Genomic DNA, 14,779 nt, shown 5'->3' with positions numbered 1-14,779 from the left:
TTCACATTGGTAATGAGTTTTTGTTTTGTTTTAATATGTCATAGCATGAGCTGCGTGTTAACCTGCCTGTGTAATCATTTCATCCTCTAGGGGAAGAAACTTCCAGCCAACATTAGTGATGATGCAGAGGAAGGTGAAGTTTCTGATGAGGACAGTGCTGATGAGATAGATGATGACTGCAAACTAATGAATGGAGATGTAAGTTCAGTGATCGTTTGAACGTAAATGTATGTTCAGTTTTCCTGTCCCGGGGAGAACAAACCTTGTGTGAGTTCTCTGGAATGTGGATGTGGTCTAATCTTTGCATTAATTAGTTTTACTCTCTCGTGACCTCGGAGACACTGTTTGCACTTCAGATCTAACGTTTACTTCAGGGCTTCACATGCTTGCATGTCTTGCATGAAGTGTGATATTGAGCTGCAGGTAACTGCTTCACATTATGTAAATGAAGAGATTGTTTAGCGTGCTCCGAAGCAGTTACTAGTAGTCAATTAAGGCAAATCCTTTGGCTATATTTTTCTCTTCCCTCTTTTTTTCTTTCAAATAAAATTTTAGTTTTCATTAGTCCTGGTTATTAAGACTTTTTTTTTGTCAATACCTTGTTTAATAATTCTGTTTTGTTTGTAGGCATCTACTAATAGAAAAAGAGTGGAGAATATAGCAAAGAAAAAGCTCGACTCACTGATAAAAGAATCCAAAATTCGTGACTGTGAAGATCCAAACAACTTTACAGTTACCACTCTACCATCATCAGGAAAGGCTGGTCAGAAATCAGATAGTAAGAAGGTGAACATGTCTTATTGTGCTTCACTCACCCCCTAGGCCTGACTGTTGTTTTGCTTGTCTCTGTAGCCACTTAGTACTATTATTTCATAACAACATTTGTTCTTTCAAAGGCTGTCTAAGGTTGGGTTTATCAATCTGTTTTGAGACTCTAAATGAAATTGTATTAGCTTACTGAATAAATTATATATTACAGACTTCAGATTTCATAGCTGAATTAATTCAATTAATGGTGATGCCGGCTGAGCATCACTGTCAGATATGCAAAGCTTTTTTTTTCACTCAGCAATTAGAGCATGAAATGTACACAAGAAATGACTTTTCAACAGAAAGAGTTTGTTTCCCATTATATAAAAAAGTGAATATGAAAGTTGGGCTTTTTTTCCTCAGTTCTCTATGTTCTATGCATTTATATTTGTATTTTTATACCAACAGTTATTTATAAAAATGTACTCAGCCCACAGAGCACACTTCATGAACTTGAGGCATTGTCAGTTTAGAATTTGTGATAAGCCACAAAAAGCTTAGGAAGGTTGCTGCATACAAATGAAAAACATTGGAGTCCTGCCAATAAGCAGGTGTACTAACTGGGGATTAAAACTAGAGAGCTAAAACTCAGCTTTCCAAAACTTTCTGTTTCTATTGAGTTTTGTATGTACTTTTAAGCTTCATGATTTATGTGATATATCACAGAGTATTCCTGTAAGATCTGCTACAATGCTGAAACTTCTGTGTGTTAGCCAGAACAATCTGTGTTCTATTAGACTGGAAAACAATGAAACTGTAAGGTCGTATTAAAGACTAGTGGCACCAACGAATTATATAAATTTTTAGAGTTTGCAAGAATTTTCTTTCTTTCTTACCATGGAGTGTCCACATAAAACCATGCAATCGAGGTCACATCTCACGGCAAAATTAAGTCCTGTTAAACTAGACTTTTTAAATATTAAGCTACAAAACAGTCTGCTGTCAGTGAATGTATGTGTCTTGGCACTCAAACCTTGCGTGGATGAAAATAAACTTTCCTGGTGCGTGGTATTGGGTATTTTGAGGATTTCTGTCTGTTCTGAATGTTTCTGTGGACAAAAGTGATGTCAGTTATTGCTGGGATAAAAGGTCTTGTGCTCAGCTTGTGTTTAAAAAAAAACTGCACTGGTCTGGTGAAGTTCTGTCGATGCTTTAGGGTGGGTTGCTTCACAAACTATTTTCGATTATGTTTAAATATGATGTCTGTAGCACCCTATTTGGTCTACTGCATTATTCTTTCTGTTTGGTTACTTCAGAATAAACTTGAGGATGATGCAGAATCTGGGGAAGATTTCAGTACCAATAAAAGGCATAGCCGAACGTTGATGGGCAGCTTTTCTAAACGCAAGGTGAGCCACTTTAGAAGATTAGGTCTACACTAAAGATTGCATTCTTGGATAGATTCTTTATTTGCTCACAGTGGTGGAGAGGAATATCATAGCTGGATTGCCTGGCAGAGGCTTGCCTTCAGATTCACAGAATAAACAGGGTGGATAACTGGTTGTAATTGTGCATAACAGGTAGTTTCAATTTACATCAAAGAATAAAGCATCCAAGATCTAATCTGAAAAACATTAAAACTGGTTTGCAGTTTTTATGTGAGGATCTGCACTTCCTTAATAAAAAAACTTAGATGTTGGGCTGAGCCATCCTCATGTGCATGCATATCATTCTGCAATACTGCAGATAAATGGATACTCAAAATCAATAGTGCCTTCAAAATGCTAAAGGTTTTGCAGAATCAAAATGTGGCTGAGGTTGGAAGAGACCTCTCGAGGTCATCTTGTCTGCCCCACCTGCTCAAACAGGGCTGCTTAGAGCAGGCTGCCTGGGACCACATCCAGGCACCTTTTGAATGTGTCCAAGGAAGAGGACCCCACAGTCTCTCTGAGCAGCCTGCCCCACTGTTCAGTAACTTTCACAGTAAAAAGGTGTTTTCCTGATGTTCAGATGTAACCTCACATGTTTGAGTTTGTGCCCACTGCCTCTTGAAAGGCAAGTTTGCCGACGCATATTTACCGACACATTCATTTGTACCACCAATATGGAAGTGGTTAGTGTCATAACAGCTGCTGTGTGCTACCACAAAGCCCTCCACATATATGTAACTCGTGTTGCTTTTTTTAACACCATAGAACTTGTTAGTAGTTTCTTTGATTGCTTTATTCAAAACAGTTCCTCAGAACGAGCACAGAAAATTTTCTCCTCAATTTTTATTACAGACTGTTTTAAGTGTCTTGAGTTTATTTTTTCTTGTCGATTGTTCCACATCATTTGCAGAAAAGGGTGAGTCTCTCTTGAATAGTGATATCCGTTGAATACAATGGTTTTATTTCATTCTGGCACAGAAAAAAGGAAGCAAATTGAAAAAGGCAACCAGTCTGGAGGAGGGTGAAGATGACATGGATTCTCAAGGAAATGTAGCCAGAGGCTCTGTACATTGCACCAGGTTTGTTACAAGTGGTTTTGTCTCTAAAAGAAGATGCCTACATAAATGTGCCCACTAAATAGACATGCTTCAGCTCTAGAAGCCAATTTGTTGAAAGCTGTCTGTAGTTGTGTGACAGGAATCTGGTATAAGGGTAGATCCAGTGTCTGCCACAACATTATCACAATGATCTCTTGGTGCCATTTGGCCTAATTAGCAAAGTACTGTGGACCTAATATGTCTTTTGAGCTCTTACCATCTCATCCAGCTGACATACAGACCGTTTGATTGGTAGCCCAGTGAATTCATTACGGTTGATTTGCATAGTGCATCAGCTCCGCAGCAGATTTTTGGCTTCTAATTTGCCACATGCATCAAGGTTCATGTGATGTTTTTGAGTTTGCTTTTGAAACAGCCTTTTCAAAAATCCTGACATCAAAGGTCCTTTGTGGAACGGCTGCATAAGATTCAGGCTATAAAAAAAAGAAATCAGATCAAGCAGTTCTCTAGGATACTTTGGGAGATTAGTTGTTAGTGATATAACCTGAAGCAAGTAAGGAGGATCAGAGACTTGTTCTGTATACTTTAATGTGGCTGTTTCCATAACTTCTGTGCTTTGACAATGAAGCTCTGTGGTATAAAACTGTTAAATACTTCCTTGGTGTAAGAAAAACTTCTTACTTGTCTTTACCCTTATTTATTTTTAAATATGAAAAGGGAAGTTTCTCTCTTTAATTCACAGAAAATTGATTTGCTTTATCGTCCTAGGATAAACCGACAGAAGAAAACAATGAAGCTGTCTCGGGCACTTTCAGACCTGGTGAAATATACAAAGTCTGTTGGCATCCATGATGTTGAAACTGAAAGTAGGTTGAACTAAAAGTAATTGCTTTGTAAAGAAGTTGAAAGGTTTATGTTATCACACCTATCCGTATTAAAAGCTGTTTATCTGTTTGTTTCTCCCCTGCCCTAAGAAGAGTTTAACAGAAGAGCTGCGCACAATAAAGCTATACTATTTCAAAGCGGCTCACCACTTGCTATTCAGAATCCACATAATGAGTCTAGAGTTGTGTGACAGCTTCCATAAAGGAGGTAAAGCTATTGCAGGTAGTAGTAACACATGTAGTCTTCAGTAGCTTTTTATAAAGGTTGCTCCACACTATTTACATCCTGGGAAATATCAGAGGACTTAGTTATTTTGTTGGGAGGAAAGGTCTGAAGAGCATTTCAAATCAATAGAGGTGTCTTCAGAGTTTGGATTTTACTTCAAACCTGGTGAAATGTCCACATTAAATTTCTGGGATATTTCAGTCCTCTTTCTAAGTTTCTGCATCTGATTTTGACAGGAATCAAGATTTAGTTAAAAGCATCAGAAAAAGAGAATTGCTTGCCAGAAATCATACTTCCTTTGAGCAAATTCAAAACATCTTAGAGAGCGTTTTTATAAACTTCTTAATGAAGATTCAGGTCGTTCATTACATTCAGCTTCATTTTCCCAGCTATAACTTCTCCAATTAGCACAATTATTCTTCTGTAGTATAAGAAAAGGATAGTACCTTCTGAGTCAGAATTATTCAAATTATCATAGATCATTATAAACAATTAGTGCTGTCTTGGTTTGAATGCTTTATTTAGATAATAAATAAATAACAAGATGACCTCTAATCACCTCCTGTCTTCTTTGTAGTCTCTTCTAGCTGGCAGGTTTCGTCTTTCAGTGAAACAAAAGCCCACCAGATACTGCAGCAAAAGCCTGCACAGTATCTACGTTTCAACCAGCACCAGTTATCCCGCATCTACCCATCTTCTTACCGTGTAGACTCTAGCAACTACAATCCCCAGCCATTCTGGAATGCTGGCTGCCAACTTGGTGAGCAGAAAGAAAGCTTATTTATTTTTTGCTTTATTTTGAAAGGAACTTTTTAATGGAAGCTGCAGAATTAACTCTAAAATACTTATGAGTTCTCTGCTCATCCAACTGCACTGACATTTGAGTCCTTCTTGCTATTTTCTGTATTTGTACCTAGATAGATTACCTCAAAAATGTCTTACATGCAGGCAATTGTCTGATAAATGAACATCCTTTTCAAATGCAAGAAGACTTCAGAGTTCAGACTCTTTCAAGGAGCTTCTCTCCCTGAAGCTGTGATGTATGCTATATAAGAGAAATCTTTTACAGAAAAATATTCGAGTCTTTGCATCCAAGAAGTCAAATGTCAAAATATATTTAGGTCTTCTGCCTTCAACTTGTTTCTACAAACAGAAATGTTGTCAATGTACTTTGTTAGTAATATCACTTTTTCTTTTTTTAACAGTGGCATTAAACTACCAGTCAGAGGGAGAATGCTGCAACTAAACCGGGCCAAATTTAGTGCCAATGGGAACTGTGGCTATGTCCTCAAACCAAACTGCATGTGTCAAGGTAAGAAAAATCAGTAGAATAAGTGGATTACTTATTGCCTGAGAAGAGTTTATGTGGATCCTTATTATAGTTTGTTGAAAAATACATTTCTGATGCTAGAAGCAAATAAGCCAGAAGGTATCTGCAACTAAAGCTATCCCCAGAATTGCTGCTCTTTCACATTCTGTGGCTTCTCATTCTTTCAGGTGTCTTTAATCCAAATTCAGAAGACCCATTGCCTGGTCAGTTGAAGAAACAACTGGTTCTACGAATTATCAGTGGTCAACAGCTCCCAAAACCAAAGGATTCCATGTTGGGAGACAGAGGAGAGGTATTGAACTATTGGTGACTGTTCTTACATTGGTGAAGGCTTATTTCCAAATTAGCTGAGCTAAATGTGAGGATTTAACTTCCTGCAGTTATCTGTTGGGAGACATAAAACATTAATAAATGAGCACTTAGTATCCTAGATCTTTAGGTGGTTTTCATGTCTACTAAGCATCACAGCAATAGTTTGAATTTTTTTTCCTCCAATTGTCAATAGAGTTCCTCCAGGACAAGCAAAAACAGGCCAATAAGCTCATCATTCTACTCACAACAGTACTTTAAATACCCTCCAAACCCCTCTGCTTGCATGAATCTGCTCCCAGTCCTTCATTTAGCACAGTATTACACATTTTCTTTCTGTCTTCTTTCTGTCCTTCCTTTGGCTTTCTGGTGTATGATTTTTTTAAATTGTTATTATTTATTTTGTTTTGTGATGACCTTTTTTTTTTGTTTTTGTTTTATAATGCCCCTGGCAACTCCACTTAAGGAAATACCAGACTGAAATGAGTCAAATTTTCAACTCCTTGGCAGCTTTTTTAAGACTTCTGTTGATTTCTTGTGTTGTTTATCGGTGTTGCAATATCATTCACATGACTTTATTAGTCATTAACAAATGATAGGATGAGGCAGTTTTGTCAAATTAAAATTTCCTTTTAGCCTTTTGTCTCTTAGAATCAAACCTTTCAAATGAGTTCTTCCATGCTTGGATTTTATGCGGATGTTGCAATCAGCTTCTAAATATTCTTTCTCCACAGAACTGTTTTAGGTAAACTACCCTAAAAAATAAATGTGGTAGAGTCATGCTAAAGGTTTGGTGAACCTGCTTGGTTTCGATAATTTATTTCTTATTTTTGTTAATATCACATATGCAACAATATGGAATTTGTCCTAATTCAGTTTACACTCAGATTTCAGAAGATGAAGAATAATCTTTTAAACTGCCATTTTATCCTGAACAGTAGGGGAATTTCTTCTTATCTTTTCAATATTTATTTTCTGTCTTCCAGATCATAGATCCATTTGTTGAAGTAGAAGTTATAGGTCTGCCTGTTGATTGCTTCAAAGAACAAACTAGAGTAGTTGATGATAATGGTAAGATCATATGTGTGTGTTTGGTGTTTTTTTTTTTTTTTTTTTTTTTTTTATGGCTGAAACATCCTCTTTCAGGCAAGCTGTTCATCAGGAGACAAACAGATGAAATTTGGTGCCTATTATAGAAGAAAATGAGAAATCGATTTTTAATCATTCTTGCAGTTGATCAGTCTTGGGTCTTGAATTGTTCAAATGAGTTGGTATGGTGGTGTGAAGGTCTTGGTGTAACAAGAGCCATTTGTCTGACTTCTCATTGTGTATGAGAAAAGGCTATTACAAGCTAGCGGCTGTCAAAAAGTCAAAAGAAATTCATCTTGTTCAACACAACTTCTTGTGCTGTTGCACCTCCTACTGAAGTGAGTAGGGGTACAGGATTTTCAAACAATGATTAAACTATTAGGAAAACTAGAATGTCATTGCAGATAAGGCATTCCTTATATAGGCAGTCTTCTTTCTTCCTCTATCTTGTGAACAAAATACATAAAAGCTAATTCTTTCATTCCTAGGTTTTAACCCAATGTGGGAAGAAACGTTGGTGTTCACACTGCACATGCCAGAGATTGCACTGATTAGGTTCCTTGTATGGGATCATGATCCAATTGGACGTGATTTTATTGGACAAAGAACGATAGCTTTCAGCAGTATGATGCCAGGTAAGACAGAAATGGGGAATTACCAAATCAGTTGGCTAGGATTTTTGTTTGCAGTTTACAAAAGGAAAGTCTTTAGATGCTTTTTCTATCATCTGTTTCTCCTTGTCAGCTTTGCTCACTCTGTTTCAGGTTACCGTCACGTATACCTAGAAGGTATAGAAGAGGCATCCATCTTTGTTCATGTGGCTATTAATGACATCTGTGGTAAGGTGAGTGCTGTCAGCGCAATGCAATTTGGTCTGCATACGTAAATGAACTGACAAGATTTTGTATCACACTAGGGAAGCCCAGTGGGTGAGGGTCCAAGCTAACTTATTTATTTTAACTTCATCTCTGTGATTGTAATGGTAGCCCGAGATCTGTCTGAATACAGACAAACAGACAAAGGTTACATTATAAAAAGAGATTCTTGCAGCACATTTTAGAGGGAGCCACAGGGGGCAGGTTATTTCATTGCAGTGTACGCACGTTGATATGATTAAGTGTGGTTATGTCCAGTACAGTCAGTGCACCTTGCTGAACAAAAGGTTATACCCCTGAACCACGTGTGCTTTCTGTCTGCAAAGCTTATTCTTTGAAGGCTCTGTCTGCCCGATGTTCTTGCATTTTAAATTTAACTAAATTGTTAGACATTATTTGCTTAGGGTGTTTTTCCATAATAACACTTCAAGTGCAGAGGAAAGATGATCCTCATAATCATTGCTGGGCTTATTCTTCCCTGCTTATGTGTTAGTAATAGTGTGTTTGCTTCATGTGCAGGAAAAATACAACTTGATGGGTGCTGTGCCTAAATTTGTGTGAATAACTACCAAGCTTAAAATAAAGCCCTAACTTTTCCTTCGCCAGATGGCAGTGACATGGCTTATTTCCTCTTGGTGCACTGGAGTTAGTTACTTCCATGGGATTAATTCCAATGAGATTCAGGTAGCTAAGTATGTTGTAGTGCCTTGAGAACCTCAAAACCAGTTTATATCCACTCACAATGTAAGACTGAGCCCTCTTTCAGCAAGTTGAAATTTCAGTATCCTGACAGCAGAAGGCACCATTGAATAGGCCAGGAACTCCGAGTTCTTTTTCTTGTGGTGTGGCTCATGTAAGAGGAATTAAAATAATTCTTAAAAAGGAGAATAGCTCTTTAAACTGCTAGGTTTTAATGGGGTGAAACTAAAATAACTACAAGGAAAACATTTTCTTTTTATAGAAAGAAGGGCTGTTTCTGGAAAGAAGGTCACTTCAGATATTTCAGTTAATGCCTGTAAAAGGAATGAGATATTAAGCTCTGTTCCTGCTTTTTTGTCTGATGTCTAACACAAAAGCCTTAGGGCAGATATAGCTTCATCAGGATAGGGATGGGAGTACTGCCTGAAACTCCGTGTGATGGTATTATGTATCTGTTTGAAGGTAGCTCTATGGAGCAAGAGACTTTAAAAGCTTTGGGTAAAAGAGAGATAGTGTTGGTCTGAGTAAGACAGAAAAACTTTTTAATTTCTGACTGTAGGGTCTGTCAGAAATAAAAGGCTAACATGGAGGTCATGGTAAAAAGGCCAGTCCAAATCTTCAGGGAAGAGTGATGGCAATCTGAGTATTTCAATGCTAAGATTTTTCCTGACTTTATTTTTGGTCTCAAGGGAAGTATATAGTGTGTAAGTCGTGCCTTTTATTGACAGTGGGTAGGGATGTGATTCTGTCAGTAACCTTGCAGATGCTTGCTGGATGTGTGCATTAGCACAGATTCAAACAGCTTTAAATTTTATTATGAACTTCTTCGGAGTTCCTGTGTTCAGGCCTACTGCTCTTTCTTGAACAGCTCTACCAAACTCTCCAGGCTTGTTACAGGAAGGTCAGGTAGCTCATCCTTGCACACAAGGCCAGTAGGAATTGATCTGATCTGATTAGTGGCGGTGTCCTTCACCTCTGTCCTGTGTTTGCTGTGTGGCTCCAGCAGAGAGGCTGACTGCCCTTACCAGCCCTACTCATCCTTTTGTGAATTCTTCTTCTTAGTCAAAATGACGGAGAACAGACAGATTCTCTTCTACCTCCCAGTGCTGTATGCAGTCTTTATGCTCCAGTTGTGCACTGCTTTCAGGTGATGCCCTCTGTGCTGATATTGTAAGGATAGCAGATATTTGAGTATTCTTCATTAGCAGTCAAAGCCGGGAGTTTAGTATCCACTGTCAAATGGGACAAAGACAAGCTGGGTCTGCCTGCCGTAGTGACTGGTAACTGCATCAGCTTCCAAGTCACTGCTCTTGACTGCAGTGCTTTGTGAAAGAGATCATGTTCACAGTCGTGAAAATATTGAAGAAGCACTACACGGCCCTTTCTGCTTTGGTCTCTGGATCATGTTCTGCTGTGAATTTCAGGCAACAGAGTTTTGCTAAAATAAGAACTGTTTCCCCTCTTCTAATTATTGGCAGAAAAATCACCACAGTTATCAGTCGGATTTTACCCATCCTTTATTAATGCAGACATTCTACTGCAAGCATTAACCTTTGGGGGCTTTTTTTCTAGATGTAGATATTCCACCCTCAGTAGCTTAACATCACAAAAGCACAGACTTAGATTTCCTTCACCTTAACCAGTGTTTAACTGATTTTTTTTTCTAGATTGCACTGTTTTCTTGGAGACACTTCTCTTTGTCTGTGTCTCTTCTGTAGTCTATTCATGTATTGTGGAATTTCTTGTGTTTTTCTAGATGTGCATATCTTTGAGATTCTCCCTCACTGCTGTTTTGTGTCTTATTTGCCTTTACTCTGTCTGTTTGTGATTTCAGTGGGCTTCTCTATGTCAAAAAAAGTCTACTTTTAGAAGCAGAACATTTTAGACGCCTTGAAGGTACCCCTCCTGCCTCAGGGAGGTGTAGTGACCACCACCACACACCTGCATGCCTCTAACTCTGTTAGCATCAGTGTTCCCTTAGTAGCATTTGAAGCTCTTCAACTCATTTAACGTGGATTGTGACATTTGGCTTGGTCAGTTCTATTGGGTCATTGATCAACCAGAGAGCCCTCCATTTATGAAGTAGATCCAGGATAAAAGTCCTTCTAGATCCTCTCTTTCTCTCTTCTTTGAGTCTCTACTTACTGTCTTTTCTCTTATATGCTGTAATTCTTTCACGTGGAAAAGAACATTCAACAGTGAATTGTTTGCTAAATTGTGGGAAAGCCTCGTGCTTCTTTGTAAGTCTCCTGAAGAATTAAATAGGCCAGTGAAAGCTGGAGTAGAGGCTGAAAGCACATATTCTGGATCTCCGTCAAAATGGCTCTCTTTTTTCCTTTTTTTTTTGTAAGTTAACCAGATTTGTCTTTGCATTCTTGAATCAGTCCATTGATTCAAGCAATAGTGGCTAACTTCACAAAGATGCACCAAAGGAACTAAAATGATACCTGAGGTCCTGCACTGTGTGTCACCCATTTCATCAGTGCTTTTCTTTCTTTTGTTTTTGGGGATATTATTTGTATGTGTGTATGACAATTTTTGTTCTGGATTTTGCACACATTTATATTGTGTGATTTTTATACCAATAATATGTGTACTTGCCAACTTGCAGCAATTGGAGCAGAAGATTTTTTTGCTTCGCTCCTTAACAAATGCTGAATCTCATTTTGAAGCTTTCTAGTGGAAGCTGAATCCACCATGGTCCAAGCAGACTGTTCAATAGCCTGGCTCTCACAGGGCACGTATTAATATTTCAATTACGTTTTCTCTGCCATGTATTATTGGCACTGTTTCCTCCACAAATGGGAAAAAAAAACAATCCCTAGCTTCTTTATCTTACCCTGTATATATTTGTAAAGTCCATTTTATGTCTCCTTTTAGCCATCTCTTTCTCACACTGGCTCTTGGCATGTGGTAGCTAAACTTCAATCAGAAACTGCTAAACTTCCAGCCTGAAATAATATTCTGAATGCTTTCACTCGGTTCATCTCAGGTGAATAAATCATGATTCCACATGCTGGATTGCACAGGACACTTATGAATAAAAGCAGCTTTTAAGCTAGTGCAGCTTACTGTACGGTGCAGCTGATTCTATTCATGAGGTCCTACAAAGCAAAACTTGAAATATGTGAGCATGTACTCGAATATTTTGGGGATGAATGGTAGACCATTGTAATTTAAATGAGATATTTCCGACCTGTTGTTTAGCACTGCAGAAAAGTGGCCTCACGTAGGACATCTCGGGGTAACGGAGTTGAACAGACAGCAGGTGCCAACAAGCACTGATGCTGATCACATTTATCATGGGTTTCTTACAATGCTTGTGTGCTGTATTTTTGTTCATTGTTTATGCTTGAGGAAGAGAGCTACTGATACTAAAGAGTCTGATCTGACTGGGGAATAAAGGGAACAAAGGAGGAGAAGATTAGAAGGGAAATGCTTTCTCTTTAACTGATTTTTATGTATGGGGCTCTATGCACAGAGCAAACCCCATCTACCCTTTATCATACATCAGCTTTAAAAGTTGGCAAGTACACCTGGAATGTTTACAGGAATGCTGAGACTCTTTCAGTTTCACTGAAATGTAAATCAGCCGGATGAAGGTGGGAGATCCTTAACAGTTAGTGGTTATATATATTCAATGCTTAAATAAGAGCCGAAGTGTGGGAAGTATTCTCTTACCAACCCGACTAACTTCCTTTGTTTATAATGTGTTTCTTCAGCGATGAAAACATACATGAGTGTCTTTGGATGTGTTGTGTGGTAGGAAATGATCAAATGTAATCACACAGGAGAAAAAAGAGAACTCTTTGAAGATCCTGTGCCACACACACAGTTGTCACACGTAACTGCTGCTCGTGGTAGTGCTCGATGCAAGTGCAGTGTCAATCTTGTTTATGCTGAAAGCCAAAATATGATACTTTTATGTCCACTGTGTATTTCCTGACAGCTTCTAAAGAATGTAAAGCTCCATTTGAACATCCAATTTGTTATTATCTGTATTAAGTCAAGAATATTCTTTAGCCTAAAAGGTCACTATCATTTAAATTCTGTAACCGCCCAATGTTGCATGAAAATTAAAATTGAAATGATTTTAAAATATCTTTTTAATTGCTGCCATTCTACAGCCTGTTTTGTGTGTGTGTGTACTGTGTTTTTTTTTTTCTTTCCTTTTTTAGTTTTATTTTTGTGCTTCCTCCTGTCATTTATTCAGAGCATTCTTTTGTTCCTGCTCGGACCTTGGTTGCATGCTACAAAGTCCTTGTCTAAAGTATGAGTGCTAGTTGGTATCTCCAGTATAAGAGACAGGAAAAGTTGGATTTGGCAGGATTTAATGTGCAGTTCTGCCCAAGTATTGTGTCCTGCACAAGTTGGGTAATTCAGCTCTGTGTTTCCAATTAATTTAATTCTTTGGCAATTCTAATTGGCCCTATCCTAACATTTTAAAGTCTACAAAATTGCATTTTTTAAAATTGAAAAACATGCTCAATTTTTCAAAACTGTTCTGTTTTCCTGGATTACTGTGGTGACTTGATTTCCTGTGCCTCCTCCATGTTCTGCTGTGTATCCACATGATGAATCTGTTGGGACAGAACTGTTTTAAACATGCACATTGTGTTGGGAAAATGGCCCGTACCTCACAGAGCTTTGTGTTTAAAAACAAAAAAACAACAAAACCAGAAAGCTGTATTGCTTGAAAGGAAACCCTTCAACTTTAATCTTAGAGTCTGAGTTGCATGGCATTACGAATACCTGAGTTTTGTTGCTTTCCACATGCACTGAGAAACTCTTCGGCTTTGAGAACTAGGCCCTTACACATAGAAGTATTTCCTTTTTCACTTTTTCTCTTCAATATTTTGTGATTGTGTTTTTGTTGTAAGTAGCTATAAGCTAGTAAGAAAATTATGGCAAGTACAGAGATAAGGCTGGTTGGAAAATTTTATGTAAACACGGTTCAACAAAAAAGGTGTGAAATTTTGCAAAACTGTTGCTACTGATCTCCTACATTTTTAATTCTTGTCCTATTTTTGGCTACGTTCTCATGCTGATGGTAGGCATATGGCAGAGGACTCCATGTGCATGTGTGTGTGTAGTGCATGAGTGTGTGTGATCTGATCATTGAACTTGAGCTCCTGTGCCCAAAGGAGGAGACTTGCACTTCCTAGTAAGTTTTTCTTTTTCTTGATTTTCCAGGTCAAACAAGCTCTAGGCCTAAAGGGCCTGTTTCTCAGAAATCCAAAGCAGGCCTCTCTGGACAGTCATGCTGCTGGTCAGCTCCACCGCAAACACTCCTTTAGCAGCCACATCTTGAGACGGACAGCAAGTGCCCCCACCAAAAGCCAGAAGAAGAAGAAGGGCTTTCCCGAAATTGCTTTTGACACAAAAGACAACAGCTCTGAAGGGGCCAGTGAAGACCGTGAAGCAGAAGCTGCCTCACAGCCTCGCTTTGAGCAAGAGGCAGAAAATGCTCCTCTGTCACCAGCTCCCAGAGATGGTGCCAGTGGGGAGGTACATGGCAAAGGGTTGAAAGGTAAGGCCTATAGTTCTCGTAAAGCCAAAAGCCACGGTTGTGCTCGAGGGGGTGCTGCTTTCAGTGAACCCATACAGAGGTCTAACAGGGTCCGGCTTCAGGAGCACCAGAGTGAGAAGCAAAGCGTCTTTGCACGCTGCGCCATCAACAGCTCTGGTAGGATTGGAGTGGCCACCAATTGCATGAAATGCATGATTGGTTCCAAAGAAAGCCCAGATCTAGAAAGCAAGTGGAGCGACCATCCTGCCAGGCCTCTCGCTAAAGATACGCTTCACCATGAGCAGTATAGCAGTATAACTGGAGAAGAGAGGTTAGAGCTAAAAGACTGGGGTGTTAAAGGCCAGCCCAGACCGCAGTCAGATTTGCAGTCTTGCAGCAGCCCTGGAAATGCCGATGACCTAACAAGGAGCACCCAGTCTTTTGTGACCCCAGGGAAGAAAAATGTTGAATCTAAATGCCACGGAATAAAGGCTCATTCCCGGCAGCGGTGGCAGTGCCAGTCAGGTGGCAAGTATGGAAGCACTGTCAACTTGGTTCCAGCCAGCAATGGCTCTATATCCTCCAACTCCAGCAGTCTAGAAAGCCTTGGAAGCCCAGAA

General features: G+C 38.9%; 1 protein-coding gene across 1 annotated transcript in view; it reads left to right on the top strand.

The window, feature by feature from the left end:
- The window catches only part of PLCH2 (phospholipase C eta 2), an 81,011-nt gene that overhangs the window by 60,293 nt on the left and 5,939 nt on the right, over positions 1-14,779 (top strand). Inside the window, 15 exon segments of the mRNA XM_050714882.1 lie at positions 91-198; positions 628-786; positions 2,067-2,159; positions 3,159-3,259; positions 4,007-4,104; positions 4,926-5,108; positions 5,554-5,571; positions 5,574-5,660; positions 5,846-5,970; positions 6,974-7,058; positions 7,565-7,711; positions 7,841-7,920; positions 10,485-10,530; positions 10,533-10,546; positions 13,844-14,180. Coding sequence (XP_050570839.1) covers positions 91-198; positions 628-786; positions 2,067-2,159; positions 3,159-3,259; positions 4,007-4,104; positions 4,926-5,108; positions 5,554-5,571; positions 5,574-5,660; positions 5,846-5,970; positions 6,974-7,058; positions 7,565-7,711; positions 7,841-7,920; positions 10,485-10,530; positions 10,533-10,546; positions 13,844-14,180 — 1,681 coding nt within the window.

This window comes from Cygnus atratus, chromosome 21, assembly GCF_013377495.2.
Source record: "Cygnus atratus isolate AKBS03 ecotype Queensland, Australia chromosome 21, CAtr_DNAZoo_HiC_assembly, whole genome shotgun sequence".
Taxonomy (NCBI): Eukaryota; Metazoa; Chordata; class Aves; order Anseriformes; family Anatidae; genus Cygnus; species Cygnus atratus.
This window is presented reverse-complemented; position numbering and strand designations above follow the sequence as displayed.